At 42.8% G+C, this 14247-nt stretch overlaps 1 protein-coding gene across 1 annotated transcript in view; it reads right to left on the bottom strand.

Moving 5' to 3' along the window:
- Nucleotides 1-13217, bottom strand: part of LOC145396986 (glutamate receptor 1-like) — an 86229-nt gene extending 73012 nt beyond the window's left edge. Inside the window, exons 1-3 of the mRNA XM_080270235.1 lie at nt 13098-13217; nt 7998-8189; nt 4102-4209 (exon numbers count right to left, since the gene is read on the bottom strand). Of these exons, the coding sequence (XP_080126361.1) occupies nt 4102-4209; nt 7998-8189; nt 13098-13217 (420 nt within the window). The remainder of the gene's footprint in view (nt 1-4101; nt 4210-7997; nt 8190-13097) is intronic.
- Between the last annotated feature and the right edge of the window lie 1030 nt (nt 13218-14247).

Raw genomic sequence — 14247 nt, 5'->3', positions numbered from 1 at the left:
GGACCCAGCGTTTTCCTCCTCCCTTGTCTTCCTTTTCGTTCTTGTCTACCTTCATTCTTTTGTCCTGTGCCCTTCTTTCCCCCTCATCTTCCTTGCTTCTGTTCTTTCTTCCCATATATTGTTTTTTCTTCATTTTTCCTTCAGCTCTTGTCCCCTCATGCATACACACCACAGTCTGGAACTACCTCACCTTTTCTTCTTCTTCTTCTTTTTCTTCTTCTTCGTATTTCGTCTGCCTCCCTTCTTCCCCACCCCCTCTTCTCTCTTCTTTCCTTTCTTTTCTTCTCTCCTATATCCTTCTCTCCTTCCCTTCTAAGAGCCATCTTATCCTTTCGTCTTTTTTATCTTCTCGTTTCTCCTATTTCTTCATCTCTTCCTTGACTGCCGTTATTCTTTCTTCTCCTGTCTCCCCTCTGACCCTCCTCTCATTCTTTTTCATTCTTCTTTTTCTTCCTTTCCCGTGTCTTTCTCCTCCCGTCCCCCTTCCCTCTGTACACGCACCATAGCATGGAACCAACACACTTCTTTGTCTTCATCTGAACCCTAGTCCTCCTCACGTCTTCCTCCCATTGTATCTTTTTTTCCTTTTACTTTTCTTCTTATTTATCCTACTTCTTATTCCTCAGTCTCGTGTGTCTCCTCTTTCTCCCTTCGCCTGTTTCCCGTCTTCTCCTGCTCCTCGTTTCAGCCCTCTTTCATATCTCGTACTTTCGACTCTCCTCCCCGTTCATTCTTTCGTTTCCTTTATCTTCTTATTACTGATTTCTTTTTACCTCTTTCTCCTCCCGTTTGTCTCCTCCTCGTTTTGTCTTCCTTCTTCACTTCCTCTTGTTCTCTCTTGTTCCGTATATACACCACCGACTGGAACCGCTTCAGTCTTCTGTGTTCTTTTCTCTTTTTCTTCCCCTTCTTTTAGCTCTTCTTCTTTTCTTCTTCATTTACCTTACTTCTCCTTTCTCCTCTCTTCTTTCTGTCACTCCTCCTCGTCTCTCCCCTCTTGTTTCTCCATATCCTTCTTGTTAGTCAGTCCTTTATATTTCTCCTTTTATTTTTCCCTCTTGTGACCCCTTCCATCTCATTTCTCCTCTTTCTTCTCCTTTCCGGTGACTAATTTCTTCTCCTACTCTTGTTTCCCCTTGTACGTACACAACAGCCTCGGGCCATCTCTCTCATTTGACTGTCTCAACCCTCCTCCTCCTCTCCTTTCCTCGTTCGCTTTTCTTCCTCCTTTCTTTTCTCTCCTTTCCTCTTCTCTCATCTTAGTTTCTCCTCTCTTCTCCTTTTGTCTGCCTATTCCTGCTCCTCCTTGTTACTACTTCTTTTCTCATCTTTACCTTCTCCCCCTTACCTATCTTCTCTTTCTTACTTACCCCCTTCTTCAGATCGTTCAGTTTCATTCTTGTGTCATTTCTCTCCCTTTCACTTCCTCCTCCTCCTTGCCTCCTCTTCTTCCTCCTCCTCCTCCTCTTGCTCTTCCTTCTCCTCCTCCTGCTCCTCCTCCTTTTCCCTAACCCACAGGGGCGGCCAAATTCAGTCCGTGTCCCTAGCTGCTACTCACTTTCACTCAATGTTTGAATCATGAAACCTGGCAAGATGAAACCACAGAGTTTTATGAGCTACTCGCTGTCACACAGTGTTTTGAATAATGAAACCGGGAAAGTTGAAACCACAGAGTTTTATGAGTGTCACATGGGGGTTTGTGTTGAGGGGCGTGGAGTGTTGGAAGTGAGTCTTTAGTGCGTCTGGAGTGTCTAGCGTGTGATTGACATGCGTGCGGTCATTTGGAGTAGGCATATGGGGTGTCTATAATTATACTAACGACACTTTCAGTTATGTGTTGGGGTGGTGGATACGGTTAGGGTGGATGCGGTTATCACATATGTCCAATGTCTTACTCTACTCTCCTTACCCCTCGTTTTTCCCTTTTCTCTTCACTGTTTTTCCTCTCTCTCTCTCTCTCTCTCTCTCTCTCTCTCTCTCTCTCTCTCTCCCCTGCTAGCAATTTCACCACCTCATGTGCTTTTTTTTTTTTTTTTTTTTTTTTTGGTGTGTCCGACTCTGGGCATAGGCTTCACAGCCTGCTCTCATGGTCCAGTAGTCCTCCTACATACCATACACCTCTCTACATGTCACCACTTCGACGCTAACACCCACCGTCCATATTGAATACATGCTAGGGCTGTCTCATACAGGACTGCTAGTATCACAGTCGTCTCCGATCCTCTCTTCCTTCTTTTTCCTCTTAACCACCTTTTCTATTTCATACCTCCCCATCCACCCCCCAACTCTGTGTGTGTGTGTGTGTGTGTGTGTGTGTGTGTGTGTGTGTGTGTGTGTGTGTGTGTGTGTGTGTGTGTGTGTGTGTGTGTGTGTGTGTGTGTGTGTGTGTGTGTGTGTTCCATCTTCTTTACCCTTCCCTTCTCTCCTCTTTCCTTTCCTCTCTTCTCCTTTTTAGCTTGCTTTCCTTCTCCTCTCCTCTCTTTTTCCAGCCAACAATCACCGCCCCCTCCCCCCTCATGTGTCCCTGTATGTCTCACCTGATACTCTCCTCCCCTCGGCTCCACATAATATCCCCTTTATGTTCTCCCCCATGGCCACTTTAGAAAATCTCTCTCTCTCTCTCTCTCTCTCTCTCTCTCTCTCTCTCTCTCTCTCTCTCTCTCTCTCTCTCTCTCTCTCTCTCTCTCTCTCTCTCACACACACACACACACACACACACACACACACACACACACACACACACACACACACACTCACACACACAGCAAAGTTGGTAATTTACGAAATGTTAAATGGTTCACAGACGAATTATTAAGACTGAGAGCCTGAAGGTGTGGGCAAACCTCTATTTTCTGACGGTCCATTGGCCATCATTTATTAATCAGTTTGGACTTCCATACACGTACAAGGATCACTGACTATGCCTGCACCTGTGACGAGAGGAGGAAACAGAATACAGTACTTCCCTAATAAAAGATAATTACATCAAGTACTTTAAAAATGTTAACCCATGATTATTGATATCTTGAGACTTTTTTGTGCTACTTAACAGCTGTGTGTGTGTGTGTGTGTGTGTGTGTGTGTGTGTGTGTGTGTGTGTGTGTGTGTGTGTGTGTGTGTGTGTGTGTGTGTGTGTGTGTGTGTGCAAGGTCGTCTGTCATTTACATACTCACAGGGTTAAAAAGTATACATGAAAGAAAACGAGAAACAAGAGCGGTGGTGGGCAAAGAGAAATAAAAAAAGGAGATAATGTTAAGATTATATTGCTGAACTTCTCAACTAGCAGTAGTAAGAGATCCAGGTTCATCTGTAACGTGAATCTGGTTGACTGCAGGCTGAAGTCGCCCTTCTCCGATCGTCCATCCTCCTCATTTCGGGTGACGTAGTTTAGGGACGTTTGTACAGCCAGGCAACTTACCCGTCCAGTTATATCGGTGCCATCACATGAAGGCATCCCTCTCCAACACCACCCCTTCACTATGATGACGTATTTTTTATTCCTGCTACGTCTAAGCGATTTTATTAAACATGAGATTTGGGGGTTCGTGTCGTGATTTCCGTTCTGTGCAGCCTAGTATTTTTACATCTTTCCTTACCTAGAAAATTCTTGGTTAAGTTAGGTTAGTTTTCTTAGTATCTTGTTAGGTTAGTTTCTTAGTTAGGTAATCTGTTAGGTTGAGTTAGGTAAGGATAAATTAGAGTAAAAAATAAGAAACACTGGATGAATGATCTTGCTGGAAAAATCAAACTCAGCAGGGAATACAACAAAGGTATACAGAATGGAAATGTGGGAACTGGAGACGCTGGTTATAATTCCCGTTGGCTCTCACTCCACGCTGATAAAAATCGTTTGGAGTAACCAAGAGAAAATGAAAATGCACGGTATTGGACTGAAGATGCTAATACTCACTTTGACGGTCTCTGTTAGAGAGAGAGAGAGAGAGAGAGAGAGAGACTCAACACTCATCACACCCCTCTGACGACCTTGGCGTTAAAGATCAACTCAAACGAAAGTAAGAGAGAGATAGAAAATAAAGATACAAAGTACGATAAGGATAAAAGATAGGGAGAAAGCCAAACAAGTATAAACTGCACACTCACTTTGACCGTCTCGCTGTTGAGTGTCATTTCCACCACGTCCAGTGAGTACAGCTTCCTCTTACCCTCGTCCGTGAAGCTGATGTTGCCTGTCAGTCCCTCCATCTCAACCTGCAACAACAATACCAAGATAATGCAAGAAACACACCAACAATACCAAGATAATGCAAGAAACACCAACAATACCAAGATAATGCAAGAAACACACCAACAATACCAACTTCATGCAAGAAACACACCAACAATACCAAGATAATGCAAGAAACACACCAACAATACCAACTTCATGCAAGAAACACACCAACAATACCAAGATAATGCAAGAAACACACCAACAATACCAACTTCATGCAAGAAACACACCAACAATACCAACTTCATGCAAGAAACACACCAACAATACCAACTTCATGCAAGAAACACACCAACAATACCAACTTCATGCAAGAAACACACCAACAATACCAAGATAATGCAAGAAACACACCAACAATACCAAGATAATGCAAGAAACACACCAGCAACAATAATACCAAGATAATGCAAGAAACACACACCAACAGTACCATGATAGTGCAAGAAATACAACAACCATTCCAAGATAATGCAAGAAAATAACAACACCAAAATAATTCATGAAACACATCAACAACAATAAAACCAAGTTAATGCAAGTAACAAACAACAACACTTAGTACGGGTAACGAATTTATTTGCTGAATTGCTTTCACGTAACTGTACTGGTCCACTCTCCCAAATCAAATACTAACTCGTGGTTGCGTGTAAATATGATTAATTTTAGCTATGTGATACCAGTGAATCTCCTTAATTACTAGTCAAATTGACCCTCCAGTATGAATACACAATGCTTTTAACTGAGCTGACAACGGTTATGAATATTCGTCATGTTAAACTTTAAAAAGGGCAATAACATAATACACAAAATTTCCGTTGATAGTCTGTTTGCTTCACAGGACAAAGTCAACTCAAACAGTTCTGACTTGCATTGGTGTCATAGTTGGTGGAAAGGATATGAGCTATGCAAGGATGAAGCAATTAGGTGTGTACAGTAATCTGTCAAACGTCAAGGTTACAAGAGAAAGTAAAATATTCGACACTTAGAAAGCGTGGTTGTTACAATTCCAGTGATACTTAATTTTACTGATCTTGCTGTTTTTTATTATTTCAAATTATATTTCCGAGGGAAGGAGGGAGGGAGGGAGGGAGGGAGGGACAGGGAGAGAGAGAGAGAGAGAGAGAGAGAGAGAGAGAGAAAGAGAGAGAGAATAAAAACCCTTGTAGGGTATCAGTGTCAGCGAAACACCTCTCTCTCTCTCTCTCTCTCTCTCTCTCTCTCTCTCTCTCTCTCTCTCTCTCTCTCTCTCTCTCTCTCTCTCTCTCTCTCTCTCTCTCTCTCGTTAACACAGTAATGTGCGTTTAACAGTGCACCACCACGCCCATGCCTCAGCTCACCCTGCTGCTGTCTGTGTCTTATTCCCATAAACCTGCTGCACACCTCATCCGCTAAGCACCCTACCACCGCTGCCATACCAATACCTTCCCTCGCTTACACAAGGATATTATTGAATGCACAGCCTCCCCATGGACTCATAACACTTCTGTCCAGGATGCTGTGCCACTCCTTCGATGCGAGAAACTTTCCGTGACTTGAATAATGACGTCTGGAGGTAGAGGTACGATCAGCATCAAGAGTCCTGTCGCTACTCCTGCTTCTTTTTCCACGGTCTATGAGAATCTTTGTGGTGAATCTGTAGCAACTGACACAGATGACACTGATCAATGGCCTAATAAGGTGATCAGTTTAAGTTGCTGTGGATTCATCTCACTGATTTTTACAGCAGGTGGAAAGAAAACCAAGAGGCGACAGAATTTTTTATGCCGACCGCTTCACTCTGTACCCCTACATCTCCTACAAAGAAAAACAAACAGCAGCACACTTGCGGTCTTTTCGAGGCTATTTGTTATAGGGAAGGTTTGTAACTAACAAAACTATTTTATGAGTTAAAGACAAAGAGAGAATAGCAGGACGTCATGCCTTGTCTTTTCTTCCAATGAGCTATGTAAAAATCTGTGCTACATGCAGGCAAATGAACTATGGCTATGAACTAATATTCCACTTATACTCTTTATTACCCTAACTTAACCTAAAACTGCCATCTCTCCACCTTGAATGCTGAGCTGTAACAACAGATTAACACTAGAATATGATGCCAGTCAGCAAGCAGTGCTGTGGAGTGGATGTAGAACTTCGGCAATATCTTTTTGTGGCATTCAAATAAGCCGCAACAGGACGAAAACCTGGCATGTTATGGTTAAAAAAGGGTATAGTGCAACAGTTACCCTCTTTAGCACCATAACATGTCCACAGTGCCACTATACCACATTACACATCTCCCTCAAGTGTCTGGCATCGTCTTTTATTCGTTCTTGACACCTTACAACAGGCACACCCTGACACCCTAATATTCCATACTACAACATAATTTTACATCCTAACACCCTTATATTACACGTTGACAACCGAATTCCACACCCTGACACCCTAATATTCCACACTGACAACTTTTATTTACACCCTGACACACTAATTTGCCACAATGACAACCCAATTCTACACCCTGACACCCTAAATATTCCACATTGACAACCTAGCTTTTCACCCTGACATCATACCCATCCTTCTTAACACTCTAATATCCCACCCTGACACTTAATCCTACTACCTAACACAACCTACCACAGCTATTCCCACACTATCAATGAAGAGACACCTACCTACTCACTTCACGCGCAGGGCAAAACAATATCCCGATCGGAACACACTATTATATGCCACCCCTCCTGTCGTCCACCCATCATGGATATCCTTAAACAGAGCTGGTCGGTTTCACCTGGCTAGGCTTAGAGCAGGATATCACTCAACCCTCCTCAGACACAAGTTTAAATTTGGGTTGGATATAATCACAGACATGTCCCTCGTTTGTATGCTAAACCCAAACAACGTAACACATATAATGAAGCACTGCACAGGACATGCCACACTAAAACACAGGCACAGTATCAACGGTGTACGGAACCTATAGGACAACCTTACAGGGGCGGTTGTTTACCTGTGGTCGACGGGTACGCTTGGTCAGGAGGTCCAGGGTTAAGCAACAAACACAACAACAACAATAGCCTCTGGGCACCATAATACTCCACCCTAGAGAATTATGTTTCCTCTCTAGCACTCTAACATCTCTACAGTACATATCTAACACCTCACCCACCTTCCTCAAGTCCCTGGTGATTTTTTGTTATTCACTCCTGACATCCTTCCTACAAGTCCATCCTAACACCACACTACTCCACACTGACACCCTAATTCTACATCCTGACACCCTAACCACCATTCTTGACACTGATACTCCACTCTGGCACCCAAATACTCCAACCTGGCACCCTAATACATCACCCTGGCACCCAAATACTTCACTCTGGCACTCTAATTACTCCACTCTGGCACTTTAATACTCCACCCTGGCACCTTAATACTCCACCCTGACACCCTAATACCCCACCCTGACACCCTAATACTCCACCCTGGCACCTTCATACTCCACCCTGGCACCCTAATACTCCACCCTGGCACCCTAATACCCCACCCTGACACCCTAATACCCCACCCTGGTACCCTAATACCCTACCCTGACCCCCTAATACTCCACCCTGGCACCCTAATACTTCACCCTTTCACCCTTATACTCCACCCAGGCACCCTAATACTTCACCCTTTCACCCTAATACTCCACCCTGGCACCCTAATACTCCACCCTGGCACCCTAATACTCCACCCTGGCACCCTAATACCCCACCCCGACACCTACTCCTGGACCCACCTTCCTCAAGTGCCTGGTGATCTTCTCGCCGTGCTCCCAGACGCTCTGATCAGCGTCATTACTGTGGCAGCTGATGATCCGCGGCGCCCCCAGCCCAGGAGACTCACCAAACACGTCCACTTTGTTGCGCTTTAGTCTGGTCAGCGCCTCAGCAACCACCCTCACCGCGTCGTAGATCAGTGCTGACTGGGCCTGGGGAGAAGATGGGCTGATTTTAGTGCTGTTGTTGAGGAAGGAAAATTATAAGAAGGGGGGAGGAGGAGGAGGAGGAGGAAGACACAATCCTTAGCATCAAACATGAATGTCGAGCAGACAAATTAAAAGGAAAATAAAGAGACGACCATCTTTTACTGCTAAAATCATACCGTTCCCTGGAAGACGACCAGCAGCAGTCTAATGAAAATCAAGGTCCCTGACTGCAGGATATAAGGAGGGGAATTAATGTACTGTCGATTTTGAGCTGCAATATAATGTCTGAAGATAAACGCAGGCGTTGGAAAGATGAAGGCGAATTTCTGAAAGTACTATACGAAGCCTAAAATAATACATTAAGACGTTGAAGATGCACGAAGACGTTGAAAATATTACCAGGACGTTGAAAACAGTATACGAATTGTTGAAAGTAATGACCAATGACTCTGTATATTCTATGCAATGGCGTTGTAAATGACACAGAAGGCGTTCAGAATAACACAGAAGGCGTTGAAAACAGAATACAAAGGAGTCAAACACAATGTACTGTGTTGCAGGAACTGACAATACTACTAAGAGGCGGGATTATTGGTAGGATTTAACCATGGCTACTTTTACTGGGGGAATATGGGAGACTACCCCTCACTACGATGCCCTTCACAACACTACACTACACTACACTACATTACACACTACCCTATACTACATTACACACTGCACTACACTACACTACACTAAACATTACACTACAAACTACACACACACACACACACACACACACACACACACACACACATACACAATTCTGCATGACACTCGACATTAACATATTTTTCTATCTCCTTGAATTTAATCAACATAAAACATAACAAAATGACTCGGAATTAGCATATTTCTGACTTTTATGAACAGTCTTAAATGTTGCAAAGTGAAACTGTAAAAACGACCGAGTGAAAATGCCTTAATACATTAAATCATACTTTTTTTTTTCCGCAGTGTGACAGGCTGCATTTTCTTCATCAGTCCAACGTGGCAGCTGTATTAGAACTACATGAGGGAGTAGCAATACCCGCACTAACATATGGACGCGAGGCTGGTGACAGGAAAATGAAACGTCAAGAGTTACAGCGGTGGAGAGGGAAGTCTCGGGAAACGTGTAAGTGAGGAGAATGAAGAGCATGGGAGGTGGTGTGATTCGACTTCAGGTGCCGTCTCATAGCACTACAGTGGTAAAGGTGGGCTATATCCAATCCCTCCAATTCGAAAACACATTCTCTCTCTCTCTCTCTCTCTCTCTCTCTCTCTCTCTCTTTTAGGAAACAAATTAAATCGTCCGTGAATACCAGCAACAAAACAGTCGTGAAGGAATAATAAAAAAATATCCTCGCACTGAACTGGTTAACTTAGTAAAACTGCCACCACTGCCACCAGCTTTTCTTCTACATATTTCCACCACCTGACACCACCAGCAGGTCACTCTACAAGCTGGCCAAACTTGTCATGCAGTTTCGTCACGGTGGGGCAGAGAGGAGGTCTGGGCGAGACGACACAAGGTTTACTGCAGAGGAATTTGTGTGTGTGTGTGTGTGTGTGTGTGTGTGTGTGTGTGTGTGTGTGTGTGTGTGTGTGTGTGTGTGTGTGTGTGTGTGTGTGTGTGTGTGTGTGTGTGTGTGTGTGTGTGTGTGTGTGTGTGTGTGTGTGTGTGTGTAGGGGAGAGAGAGAGAGAGAGAGAGAGGAGTTAATCTCCTGTCGTTAGTTAAAATATATTATTAAAAGTGTCGCTGACCATAAGAAGTATAACTTTTTCGTCAATATTACCATATAAAATGCAAGAAGCGGTGTCAAGGCACAGCAAGCCCGTCCCCGGCACTCATTTAAGTGCTGGCGTATAAAGACACCAGGATATCTAGTCAAAGATGTCACATATCAGATCTGGAGTAAATCGGGTGAAAATTGACGATTTTGTGTCCATTTGAAATTTTTGGCCCGACACACCTAACATTAACCCCCCTACCGCTAGCTGGAGGTGACCCCCCTGATGTAATGAGGCATGTTATAGGATGCAGATTAGAAAGATGCACCTTTAAGTTTTGGTTTCATATCGATATTACGAATTTTAAAGGAGTTATGGCAAAATATACTATTTTTTTCCATTTTTTGGGCCTACAGCCTGGGCCTGGGCCCAATCTGGCCCAAAATTAAATCAGGTGATCAGGAGATCATAGCCGATCATCCCTGTAATTTTTGTCAAATTCGCACCAGTAGTTTTCGCGTAAAGTTGTTAACAGACAGACAGACAGACAGACAGACAAACAAACAGACAAACCGAGTGAAAACAACACCCGCCTCCGAGCCCCTCCAGGACGGGAACGGGTAATAATCAAAACCAAGCTGTACTGGGAAAAAAAAATAATCTAAACGCGTTTCTTCATATTTTTCTGTCAGATGCAATGCCGAGATGTACAATGTATTTTATTCCAGGATGACAGACAGTGGCCGAGGAAATACAGAGGCCAGCTTTATTTTACCACAACATAGCCACACTATTTTCACACATTCACGTTTACTCTCGCTCTAAGAGTGATACCCACAAATGATACATATAAACAGCAAAACCCACCATCTTTGACTAATTCTCAGCGTTACCATGGTTACGGGAAACAACAGGGACAATTAGGCACTACTAGGACAGCAGGAATTATCATAAAATGCAATAAAATCGTATTCTAAAATTAAGAACCGCATAACAAGCCGCCATATCAACAAAACTATCCATGAAAACCTTCTGTTGGCATCTATGAAAAAAAAATAGATAAATAAAATAAATTGACAGCTAGGTAACAACAGGGCAATAAAGACAGCCGTAAAATATAGTCAAAGGGTAACATAAGGTTCAAAAGAGGAAAAAATCCAAAATACCTGATAATCCTCTGTGTCGCCATGGTTACGAAAAGCAATATCGACAGTTAGACAAGAGTATCGTAAAATGGAATCGTGGCATATAATCCTATCCTACTGTTAAGACTAACACACAGATCGGGACAAACAGAAAAGCCCGCAATACCTGAGAATTCTGCTTTACTGTGATTACGAAAACTAATATCGACAGTTAAGCAATGACGACTACCAAAAATATAACTGTAAAATAAAATAAATGGGAAATATAATGATCATAATAACAGCAAAACCCACAAAGGCAATATCAACAGCAGAGACACTCATATTTACCGTCAAATATAATCGGCTCCCACAATAAGTATACGAGTGGGGATGAGGAAACTGGCAAAGCAGAGAATACTACGCCTCTTAACAGAGGATTTGGCCTCTCAGCTGTTTCGGCGTGGCACATTACCCCGGGAATTGCCCCTGCAGCGTAGTGCAACCAGCTAAGACCACGCTAATCCACTGCAATTCCACCCTGCATACCCCACCACACCTCCCACTGGCACGGCATCCACACGACTTGCCAGGTGTGTGTTTGTTATTAAGGTGTCATGTGCGTCTAGGCTTGGCTGGCTTCCTTACACCTGTTCTTTGACAATTTTTAACATCTTCCTATGTTCTCCATACCCAATTAATACCATCTATGTCTTTAATAACATCAATGACAACAATATTAATGTGACACGTGACATGGGAAAATAAGGTGGACAAGCTTCATAATCCAGTGACAATGCAAGCCTAGGGCTCGTATTTACATCTTCCTTAGTTATTGATTTTTTGGATACGGGTAGTTAATATCCTAATGTACGTTATTTAGGCAAAGTATGGCGATATTGGAAGGATTTATGTAACACAGAATTGGGCAGTTAGGTATAATAAACAACATAAACCACGTAAGAAAATGCTTTATGGAGCTTCCTCAACCGACGAAAATACGGACCCAGGTGACAGCCGTGTTCGTGGTACCAGTTTCATTGTGATTTATTATTATGTACATTACTGTTTGATATTCTGCTTCATTAGGCTACCAGTCTGGGCATATGTTCGTATTCTTGGTGACGTAGGAGGCTTCGTAGCACCTGTGTCTAAGCGACTTACTATGCATATTACACTGATATTATCTTTATGGCATTCATATATTCCGGTTGGTGGCAATGAGATAGTCTGCCGCAGGACCGTACAGAAGGATAAAAACTATCACATGGCAATCGGTCTGGGCAAATGTTCGTGTTCTAAGTGACACAGAAGGCTACATAACACCTCTTTCTCTGTAATTTATCAGGCACATTATACCTGGAATTTCCATGGTATACATCCTCCACTTCCACGAAATCCACATGACATGCTGGGCTAGTGTCTGGGTGTAATATCGTCTTGTAGGTAGTACAGGTTTCGCTGCACGATAGTACTTTTGCTTGACTTGGTCCAGATTTTCATCCTTTTGCTGCTTACTTCACGTAGCTCAGTCGCAGAAAAAAAAAAAGGTAATTCTGTGACTATATCCTTACAGCAGCAATTCTTCGTGACTAGCATAATATTCCAGTGCTAATCTATTGCTATAACTAAAAGATAAAAGGATGGCAACTTCAGACCAAGGTAAAGTGAGTAAGAGCTGTTTTGTAGTTTTTTATTATTCTTATTACATACTGATTTTGCATTTTACGTTATTTATTTACATTAACATCTGTTTGGACTGATGTTCGTATCTAACGGACCAATTATCAGAACTGATTAAGTCTCAAATTTTTAGGTGGTTATGTATGGAACAACCGTTAACTGTTAGAGGTAATTAGCCTTATCCCCATCTTAATTAGTGTAGGTAACAGCCATACTGGATCAGGTATTTTCTATTACCGTCATCATCATCATCTTCCTCCTCCTCATCAGCTACCATCATTATCATCATCACATCATCATCATCATCACCATTACCAAAACCAACATCATCATCATCATCACTATCACCATCACATCATCATCATCGCTCCAGAAAATATAGCCAGTTCTTGGGGGCTTGATACGTTCTCGATTCCCAGGCCAGTCATGAGAACTAAGAGTAATGTCTTCATAATCCAGCCTGTTCATCCTTAGAAAAGAAATGCAGAACAACAACAAATTCTACAAATGAGGGGAGTTGTATGGGGGACGGTGGTAGAAAGTGTCTCCCTTCATGACCTTGATATATTCTATCATTAAATGCCTTCATCATCATCATCATCATCTTTTTTCTCCTTCTTCTTCTTCATCTCTCCTCCTCCTCCTCCTCCTCCACCCCAACATCCCTCCCCCAAACTCCTCTACTCGTTAAAGTTATCCTGGCCAACTTACAGGAGGCAGAAAATGACAACAAAGCCTAGTACAGGTGAGAGAGGGGTAAGTGTATCCTCTCTCTCTCTCTCTCTCTCTCTCTCTCTCTCTCTCTCTCTCTCTCTCTCTCTCTCTCTCTCTCAGACCAGTCTTATGAGCTACTTTGTCTCCTTACCCATCTGGGAATTTGGTAAACAAAACTCGAGACATTACCGTTCCCAAACACAATATCTGGGGAGAGAGAGAGAGAGAGAGAGAGAGAGAGAGAGAGAGAGAGAGAGAGAGAGAATTAATGTTACACATTATACATTTTTACGGACGTTTAAAATGAGGATTTAATTTTGTCTAGTTCATCATACATATTCCAAGACGTTTTATTCTTTGCTTATACATGTTATATATTGGATAGTCCAATATAGCACCCTCTATTTTTGTGTTGTGGGGACGGCTCAATGTGCTTGTGTGAGGAGCGCTGACATTTTGGCCATTTAATGAAACTCCTAATCAACAGTGTAATTAATGGACGACAATAAATACCTTCTGAGCTGGTTAAGAGGCAGCCAAGGCTATATCTAACCCTGCTAGTTTAAAAAGGCATCTCCAAGGCTAAGGAATAGCGTCTGTTGGTAGCTAGATTATTATTATTTTATTTTTGCCTTCCGTACACGTACCCTTCTAACCCATCTAGGACAATAAAAATCGTCTGCGGCAGCACGAAAGTACATGGTGTCCAGCGAGACGTTCAAAGAAACTTCAGGTGGGTAGTATTGATGCTGAGAGACAATTGCTATACCTACGTGGGTCCAAT

Source organism: Coenobita brevimanus, chromosome 1, assembly GCF_032717465.1.
Source record: "Coenobita brevimanus isolate Jiangsu-jjx chromosome 1, ASM3271746v2, whole genome shotgun sequence".
In the NCBI taxonomy this organism is placed as follows: domain Eukaryota; kingdom Metazoa; phylum Arthropoda; class Malacostraca; order Decapoda; family Coenobitidae; genus Coenobita; species Coenobita brevimanus.
Note: the sequence above shows the minus strand (reverse complement) of the source record. Positions and strands in the feature narration are given on the sequence as shown.